This window comes from Carcharhinus amblyrhynchos, chromosome 2 (genome assembly GCF_965287045.1).
Source record: "Carcharhinus amblyrhynchos chromosome 2, sCarAmb.v2.hapA, whole genome shotgun sequence".
Taxonomy (NCBI): Eukaryota; Metazoa; Chordata; class Chondrichthyes; order Carcharhiniformes; family Carcharhinidae; genus Carcharhinus; species Carcharhinus amblyrhynchos.
Genome location: NC_137325.1, coordinates 44,512,902 through 44,522,732, shown reverse-complemented (window position 1 = coordinate 44,522,732; position 9,831 = coordinate 44,512,902). Strand labels below are relative to the sequence as shown.

At 43.3% G+C, this 9,831-nt stretch overlaps 1 protein-coding gene across 2 annotated transcripts in view; it reads left to right on the top strand.

Annotated features, from left to right (window-relative positions):
- The first annotated feature begins 850 nt into the window (after nucleotides 1-850).
- Nucleotides 851-9,831, top strand: part of lpcat1 (lysophosphatidylcholine acyltransferase 1) — a 181,561-nt gene continuing 172,580 nt past the window's right edge. Inside the window, exon 1 of one of the 2 annotated variants that reach the window (XM_080205155.1) lies at nucleotides 851-1,142. In XM_080205155.1, coding sequence (XP_080061281.1) covers nucleotides 1,005-1,142 — 138 coding nt within the window. In that variant the 5' untranslated portion in view covers nucleotides 851-1,004. Of the gene's footprint in view, nucleotides 1,143-1,629; nucleotides 1,794-9,831 lie in introns of those variants that run through there. The other variant, XM_080205164.1, reaches the window with a different exon arrangement.

The window sequence follows — 9,831 nt, the reverse complement described above, 5'->3', positions numbered from 1 at the left end:
GATGAGTCTCCTATCACTATACAGTCTCCTATCACTACCACGTTCATTTGCACTTCACCCACTTGAATGGCCTTTTTGTACCATGATGCCATTGTCAGTCCTCGCATCCACCCTGCAGCCCTCCTCCTCACCACAGAGGTAGCAAGCACCTTATACCTTTTGGACAAAGTCAGGAGCTAAGACTCCTAATGTTCCATCTACCTGCCTGACTCACAGTCACATATTATTGTCCCTGCATATTGACCAACTCTGAAGTTCTACTTACCCTAAGACTGCCTCCTGAAACAAAGTGTCCAGGTAACTCTCCCTCCGCTTGACGTCCCACAAGGTCTGCAATTTAGATTCCATCTCAGCAACCTGACTAAAGCTACATAAACTGCAGAGATTTACTACTGATATGGTTGGCTGGGATTGCAGTACATTCCACAGATTCCAAAATTCTTCAGTCATGACAAATCATCATCCCTGCCGTGCCTGTTTAATTAATCAATCAGTCATTGATTTTTATTAATTTACACAACAAAAGTAATAAAAAGTTCAAGTCTCCTGGCTTGTTCACAAAGAAAACTCACCTGGCACGGCAAGAGGCTAGGAACGGTGACGATAGATCGGCCAGATTTTTATTATAGTAGCGGTGACCAAGGAGACTCAGTGGAAGAGGGGATCTCTCGACGTTGCGCATTGTTTCTCTGTATCCTCCGTGTAACCTGAAGCTCCAGGAGCATCGCCTGGTGGACTTGACTGCGCTGGAGCGGCTGTGCATTGGCGCGCGCGCTCTGCCTCTGACTGGAGTACGTGCGCCGGCGGAGACCCCGCCCGCTGTGGGGCGCGTGCATGTGCGCGCGCGCGCGCGGGGGAGGTGGGAGTGAGGCGGTAACTGCGCCACGGCTGAGAGAGGAGCGAGCTGAGTTCGGGCACGGTGCCCTGTCGGAGTGAGGTGGCTGTCAGTCCGTCTATCCATCCATCCATCTAGAGTGCTGTGGCGGGGCGGCTGAACAGTGACCATGAGGATGTCGAGGAGAGCACAGCGCTCAGTGAAAGGAAGCGGCAGCGGGGCCGGGGAGGAGGAGCGGGCTCGGCTGCCGCCGGTCAGGAATCCCTTTGTACATGACATCCGCTTCTCGGCGCTGCAGAAAGTCCAGGTGAGGAGATAGGGCAGCGAGCCCGAGCCGCCGGCCTCGGCACCCACCCTGCTGCAGAGCCCGGCCTCCCCCCCGCCCTCATGTTGCTCTGCTTTAGGCCCTGACAGTGATATCGCCACAACTGATGAGAGAGAGCCACAAGTGATGGGAAACAATCTCCTCAGCTTATAACCGCCTTACTTCAACCTCTCCGTTGCTGCAAACGCAGTAGCTCAATTGCAGACGTGGGAAGAGTTGTATTTTTTATTCATGTCAGTTTATTGTGATTTAGATTTTATTTTTTTCTCTATAAAAGCATGGGGAGTGATTTCTGCCAAAGATTGCAATTCATTTTTTTTAAGCCTAAAGCTATGTAAGGTGTCTTGTGATAGATTGAGTGCTATTATTGTCCAGTAAATAGCACAGACTTAAAGTCTTAGTAGAAATGTAAAAGCAGCTGCGGTACATCCGTTATGTGTCTTGTAGTACTTGAGGCTTACAGCTTGTTTCCTTAAGGAAGCTCCCAGCTGTGAATAGTGTCCCTCTGGGAAACCAATGCGCACAATATTTAGCTTCCTGTTACTTGTAGCACCAGATCATAGCGACGCCATTGCGAATTGCTTCACTAATTTTGAAGACGTGACATTCTTGATCGGGTATTTACAATTCAAGGTATGTATGGTGGGCTTCTGATACTGCAACCGAGTGTAATATTTACCTGTTGAGGCTCAGGTACTCGGCGAGGTTTGATCATAACCGTGGTTTGTGACATTGCTATGGTACTCATTCGCGGAATAAAATCAGTAGTGCATCTGTGGATTAAATTTCGTAGCCCCATATGTTACCTTATGTTCCTGAAAGGTAAGCTGCTAATGCATAATATCGTTAATCAGCCTTTACATGAGTGATCAGTTAAAGGTATTTGTGAGGCTCATCGTTTATAAGAGTAATAGGAGAATCGTTATTTAACAATGGTAATATTCTCATGGGATGTCATTTAACTGCAAATATGTTCTTGCTGATTCAACTGTGTGTGTTGATTCCATAGGCTTAGGGAGTTGCAGCTGCTGCTTCAGCACACTTGTAGGTGCTGGTGACTAACTACGTGCACCATGCATTAGGTAAAAATATGAATTGACATTGTACAAATATATAAAGTATAAGAATAAGGTGTTGGGAATCTGAAATAAAAACAAAATGCCATAAATGTATATGCCTGGCAGCATTTGTGGAGAGGGAAACAATTAATTTCCAGATTGATAACCCTTCATTTAGAATATTGAAAGTTTATGATGTGATTTTTTTTGGTATTCATTTGCTAGAGCCTTTACTGTATTATTAACTCAGTAGGCTTGAAAACATTTTCAAAAGTTCCAAAATATTTTTGACTAGTCAGTTCTCTATGTTTTGTATCAAAATTATGTTTGCAAACTTAATCCATTTGCAGTAAGTGAGTGGCAAGGCAATTTAATGAGGGCAAGTACTGAGTATAGGATGCAAATGTGGGCAGGCCAGATGATGAAACAATTTGATAAAATTGAAAGATATCCAAGTCTCTGACCATCCAATGCGCAGAATAGCAATCAACAAAATTAATAATCATTGAATTATATAAGTGATCAAACTGTATAGTGCTGTGGTGAGATCAAAACTTGAGTCCTGTGCCCAGTTATGGTTACCAAGGCACAAGGGACATAATACAAAATCAAAAACTGCAGAGAAAACCCGTGACCTTCAATAGTTTGAACTACTAAGAAAGGTCGGAAAAATCCAAGATTGATATGTGAACTTAATGGCACGTGAAGGATGATAACTAGAAAATTATTTGAAATTCAGTTGAGAATGGGAGAAGGAACTATAGGACTTGAGGATATTTTGGTATGGACATACAAAACAGGCTTGGCACGATTTCACAATGGTTACCACTGGTGCCTTACAGCACCAGGGACCTGGATTTAATTCCGGCCTCAGATGACTGTCTGTGCGAAGTTTGCATGTTCTCCCTGTGTCTGTGTGGGTTTCCTGCAGGTGCTCCAGTTTCCTCCCACAGTCCAAAAATGTGCGGGTTAGGTTGATTAGCCATGATAAATTGCCCCTTAATGTCATGGCGATTAGGAGGTAAATGTATGGGGTTTTAGGGATAGGACAAGACCTGGATAGGATTGTTGTTGGTGGAGGCTCACTAGACCAACTGGCTGCCCCCTGCACTTCAGAGTTCTATGAAAGCATTGTTTCTCTGTTGTTTCTAGGCTGTTTGGCTTTTGTCTGTAATACATTTATGATATGTTACTATGGGTTTTGTACAGCAATCAATATTTTGCTCTCTCTCTATTTTCTTCCATTACTCAAGCAGTGTTGGTTTTGTTACGATTTTTTAAAAATGTCACAACTTTGCCTTTGCTTTTCTGTTGGTGTAAAATGATAAATCAAAGGATAATTGTACTATGACAGATGGTGCAATTTGAATTCATTAAAAACCTGAAATTAAAAGTTGAATGACCGTGAAATCATTGCCAGTTGTCGTGAGAGCCTACACTTAACTCCAGACTCTCAGCAATGACTCTTCAATGCCTTCAGTTGTTTCCAGCCATTATGGAGTCTACAAAGGGAATGAAACCAAACCAACCATTCAACATTGACCTAGGCACCAGAAACAACAAAGGCAAATCCAGTCCTGTCAACCCTCCAATGTCCTCCTTTACTAATGTCTGGGGGTTTGTGTTAAAATTGACTTAAATAAAGCAACAGCTTAACGGAATCATGCCTTTACAGGTAGCACCACCATTCCATCAGATGTGGCAGCACAGTGGTATACAGTCGGGAGGCAGTTGCCCTGGAAAACATCAATATTGCCTCTGGACCCCATGAAGTCTCAAAAATAGAATCACTATAGTGCTCAAGGAGGCATTTTGGCCATTGTGCCTGCACCGACGACAATTCCACCCAGGCCCTTTCCCTGTTGCCCCATACATTTACCCCATGTATTTACCCCCTAACACTAAGGGGCAAATTGTCATGGCAAATCAACCTAATCTGCACATCTTTTGGAATGTGAGAGGAAACCAGAGTACCCAGAGGAAAGCTGGCCAGGACAATGTGCAAACACCACACAGACAGCCACCCTAGGCCAGAATTGAACTCAAATAGTTATAGAGGTTTACAGAAGGGAAACAGGCCCTTCGGCCCAACTTGTCTATCTATGTCACCTTTTTTTTAAACTACTAAGCTACTCCCAATTGCCTGAATTTGGCCCATATCCCTGTACCCACCTTATGCACGTAACTGTCTAAATGCTTCTTCAAAGAGAAAATTATACCCGCCTCTACTACTACCTCTGGCAGCTTGTTTCAGACACTTGCCACCCTTTATGAAAAAATTGACCTGCTGGACCCTTTTGTATTTCTCATGTTTTGTGTTAAACCAATGCCCTCTAGTTTTACCCTGCCCTGCCTTTGGGCAGAGATGCTAACCATCTAGCTGATCTGTGCCCCTCATTATTTTATAGACTGCTATAAGATCACCCCTAAGTCTCCTATGCTCCAGGGAAAGAAAGTCCCAAACTATCCAGCCTTTCCTTATAACTCAAACCATCAAGTCCCAATAGCATAGTAAATCTTCACTTTCTCTAGTTCAAAATCCTTTCTATAACAGGGTGACCAGAACTGGACACAGTATTCCAAGTGTGGCCTTACCAATGTCTTATATAACTTCAACAAGACGTCCAAACTCCTGTATTCAATGTTCTGACCAATGAAAGCAAGCCTTCACGTCTCTGCCCACCTGTGACTCCTCTTTCAAGAAGCTATGAGGCAGCAGTGCTAACCACGGTGCCACCACGCTGCTGATGGGCAAGGCAACCTCCTGCTGATTATCTCAATTGATGAATTAGTTGAACATCATTTGCAGTGGGTCAAGGACAGAGTGGCAAGGACGCAGGATATACTCTGGCTGGGGGGTGGGGGTGGTGGGGATAGGATGAGATCGCAATGAACATCTACAAGGGTGGCCTAGTAGCACCGCTACTGACCAAGTTGATCCTAAAGGACATTACTGCTTGGCTGGATCTGTGGCAAGTGATGAGGGAACCAACAAGAGGGAAAATCATACTTGACCTCATCCTCACCAACCTTTCTGTCACAGATGCACCTATCCATAACTGGATTGATTGGATGGACCACCGCAAAGTTCTTGCGGAGACGAAGCACGTTTTCACATTGAGGATACCCTCCATCATGTTCTGTGGCATACACTCTGATAGAGGCATAAATTCCGCCTAGATCAAGCAACTCAACAATGGGCAGCCATGAGGGTGAGAGCTATCAGCAAGAGCAGAACTGCACTCAACCTCAATCTGTAATCTCATTGCCTGGCATATTCCCCCAGTGTCACTACCACTAAGGTAGTGCGTCAACTCTGGTTGAATGAAGAGAGCAGGAATGCAACACCAAGTATACCTAAAGATGAGTCTTAATCTGGTGAAGCCACAGCACAGGCCTACTTGCATTCCGTCCAGCAGAAACAACAAATGATGGACGGAGCTAAGCAATCCCATAATCAACATTTCCGATTTAAGACCTGGAATCCTAACATATCCAGCTGTGAATGGTGGTGGATAATTAAACAACTCAATGGAGGTGGAGACTCCACAATATCCTATACTCGATGGGGGAGCCTAGAACATCAGTGCAAAAGGTAATGCTGAAGCATTTGCTACAATTGTGAACCAGAAGTGCCGAGTGGATGACCCATCTCGTCTGGACGTCCTCAGCTAGTCTTAAGCCAAGCCGAGCCAATCCAATTCACTCCATGTGATATCAAGAAATGACTGAACACGCTGAATTCTACAAAGTCTGTGGACCCTGATAGTTTTCCAGCAATAAGACTTGTGCTCCCAGCCATGTCCCTAGCCAAGCTCTTCAAATACAGCCACAACACTGCATCTAACCAGCATTATGGAAAATTGTCCAGCTTTTGTCTTGCACACTAAAAGCAGGACAAGTCCAACCTAGCCAATTACAGCCCATCAGTCTAATCTCGATCATCAGCAAAATGATAAAGGGTCATCAATAGTGTGATCAAGTGGCACTTTTTAGCCGCTTAGCATTAACCTTCTTACTGACATTCAGTTTGGGTTCTGCCAGGGCACCTTGGTTGCTGACCTCATTCAAACATAGAGCTAAACTCCAATGATGAGGTGAGAGTGATTATCCTTGAAAATGAAGGCTACATTTGACTGAGTGTGGCATCCAGGAGCTCTAGCAAAACTGGAGTTAATGAGAATTGTGGAAAACTTTCCACTTGTTGGAGTCATAGCCAGCACAAAGAAGGATGATTGTGGTGGCTGGAAGTCAGTCATCTCCAAGACATCGCTGCGGGAGATCCTTGGGAGTGTCGAAGGCCCAACCATCTTCAGCTTTCCTTCCATCATAAACTCAGAAGTGGGGATGTACAATGATGACTGCAAAACATTCAGTACCATTCATGACTCAGACATTGAAGTAGTTCATATCCAAGTGCAACACCACCTGGACGAAATCCAGGCTTGGGCTGACGAGTGGTAATATTCGTACCACAGAAATGCCAAGCAATGACCCCCTCCACAATAGAGAAGCTAACCATTGCCTCTTGAAATTTAATGGCGTTACCATAGCTGAATCCCCAACTATCAACGTCCATTATCATTAACTAAAAATTGAACTGCACAAGCCATATAAATACACTGGCAGTGAGCAGAGGCTAGGAATTATGCAGCGAGTAATTCACCTCCTGACTCCCCAAAGCCTGTCCACAATGTACAAAGCGTAAGTCAGGAGTATGATGGAATACTTGCCTGATGCAGCTCCAACAGCTCCGGTGGTACGGTGGCATAGTGGTTAGCACTGCTGCCTTACAGCACCAAGGACCCAGGTTCGATTCCTGGCATGGGTCACTGTGTGGAGTTTGCGCATTCTCCCCATGTCTGCACATGTTTCCTCTGGGTGCTCCAGTGTCTTGCCACAGTCCAAAGATGTGCTAAATTGTCCCTTAGTGTCGGGGGGACTAGCTAGGGTAAATGCACTGGGTTATGGGGAGAGGACCTGTGTGGGATTGTGGTCAGTGCATATGATTGTGGTCACTCTAAGCTCGACACTATCCAGGACAAAGCAACCTGCTTTATTGGCATTCCTTTAACAAACATCCACGTCCTCCACCACAGGATAGTAGCAGCGTGTATCACCCATAAGATGCATTGCAGTAATTCAACAAGGTTCCTTAGGCGGCACCTTCCAAACCCAGGACCATTATCATCTGGAAGAGTAAGGACAGCAAATACATGGGAACACCATCTGGAAATTCCCCTCCCAAGCCACTCACCACCTTGATTTGGGAATATGTCGCCATTTTTTCATTGTTGCTGGGTCAAGATTCTGGGAATTTCCTCCCTAATAGTACTGTGGGTGTACTTAAACCACATGCATTGCAGTGGATCAAGAAGACTGCTCACTTCCACCTTCTCAAGGGCAGCTGAGGATGGGCAATGAACTCCGGCTTAACCAGGGAAGCCCACATCCTATCAGTAAAAGTGGATTAACAAAGTGTAGAAAGAATTTTGGTCACCTCTTACTATTTTATTGTCTGTTTCTCATCCAGTCTTAATGACATTGGTGATGTTGTGCAAAATGAGGGGGGTTTGATGTGAATGGTTCATAGCCACTTGAAATTGCAAAAACATTGTTTTCACGTTGAACCGAGCACTTTGGCTATAGTGGTTATTATGTACTATAGCTTCTGAGTTTTGAGATTGCCTTTTTGAACAGTTATTACTTTTGCAAGGAACAGTTATATTCCAACTGTTTAGGTTCAAGTTTGGTTCAGTGGCTTCATTTATGACATTGAGGATTGCAAGTTATTTTCTATGTCTGGCGATCTATTCTTACTGTTGACATTACCATATTGCCTCATGAATACATAGCAGACTTCCAAAAGTGACTAATGGACTCAGCCCAGTGGGCCGGCTGTTTACTCAACATAAAGGAGACCGCTACCTTTGTTTGATTTACAGTTTTATGAGAGTGTAATAAGTTTATCTTTCTTTTGAAGTGGTTTTCAATGTCTGTTTGGACAAATTAAGAGGTGTTAAGAGAACTGAAAGTTTCTTCAATGGGACTTTTACTGTCTAACAGTTGAGAATGTGACAGTTTTATGAGAATGTAAGAGGAACAATGTTTTTGAAAGGATTTTTGAATGGCTGACTTTCTGTAAAATTCATGGTGTTTCAAACACTTGATGTCCCAGTAAACTGAGGTGGCCCTGTCATTGCCTGCCTCTGTTGTGACTTCAGGAGGCAATGATGCCTGCCTCCCCGGATTGAGATTATGGGGAGTGGAAGCACCCAGGAGTCGTGGAATTGGAAAATTTCTTGACTCCCGATTCGTGCACCAAAGATGAAAATCCAACCCCTTGTATTCCAAACCAAGCAATAAATATGTAATGCTAGCGTAGACTGAAACAATAGTCACAGACTATATGGATTAGTTTACCCTTAATTTGAAGTCAACTCATTTTTTAAAAATATCTGAAAAAGTAGAAAATATTTGTTTTTTGCATTGTTTTGACATTATATAGTTTTTGTTCAAATTGTTGTATTATTCACATTTTTTGTATAAACACTTGAATTTAGTTTACTGTAAGGAGTGAAGTTGAAGCAAAATCATAGAGTAAATGGAAATGTTTTTGTCTCTGGTGCACTTAATTGTCCTTTTGGAGTCCACTGTAAATGTTTTTTCACAGTCTTGGTGTTATGCATTCTCTAGAATCCATAAAACTTTAATATATGAACATGGCTGCAATGATTTGGACATGCAGTGTAAATGAATTATCTGCGTGTTCTGAGCTAAGGACAGATTAATTTTCAGCTTCTAGCTATGGAACTGTTGATCAAAAGAGAAAAGGAGATGTGCCGTGTTAATGAGTACCAACACCTGAAAATGTTAATAGAAGTGCAATGTGCACCTGCTCTGCTGTGCAAACACAGAATTGTCTTGGTTAATAAAACTTTTCTTTATCCTTTTGACATGCAAGTGTCAGAATGTCACCTTCAGGGAAATGCAGATTAGTGAAATGGGAACATGTATGGCAGCCAGTGCTTAATGCAGAAATGGATAAAGTGATACAATTTGGAAGGAAGAATGAGAGACAATATAAATTAGGTCGTATTATAAAGGGAGTGCAGGAACAGAGAACTAGGGATTCCCATGCACAAATCTTTGGGAGATGGCAAGACTTGTCAACAACAAGATTTCTAACAGAAACTTTTGTTTGTTTTTTCGTTGGCCACTGGTGAGGTCCCAGAGGATTTGAGGATAGCCAATGTCGTCCCGTTATTTAAGAAGGATAGCTTGATGTCAGTGATAGTGAAATTGTTGAAGATTCTTATGAATAAGATCTATACACATTTGGAACTGAATGGTCTTGTTAGCGACAGACAGCATGGTTTTGTATGGGGGAAGTCATGTGTCACTAATTTAATTGAGTTATTTGAGGAGGTGACAAAAATGATTGATGAGGGAAGGGCTGTAGATATTGTCTACAGGGACTTTAGTAAAGCATTTGACAAGGTCCCTCATGGCAGGCTGGTGCAAAAGATTAAATCTCGGGATCTGGTGATTCATCTAGCTTGATGAATTCAGAACTGGTTTGTCCATAGAAGACAGAGGGTAGCTGTAGAAAG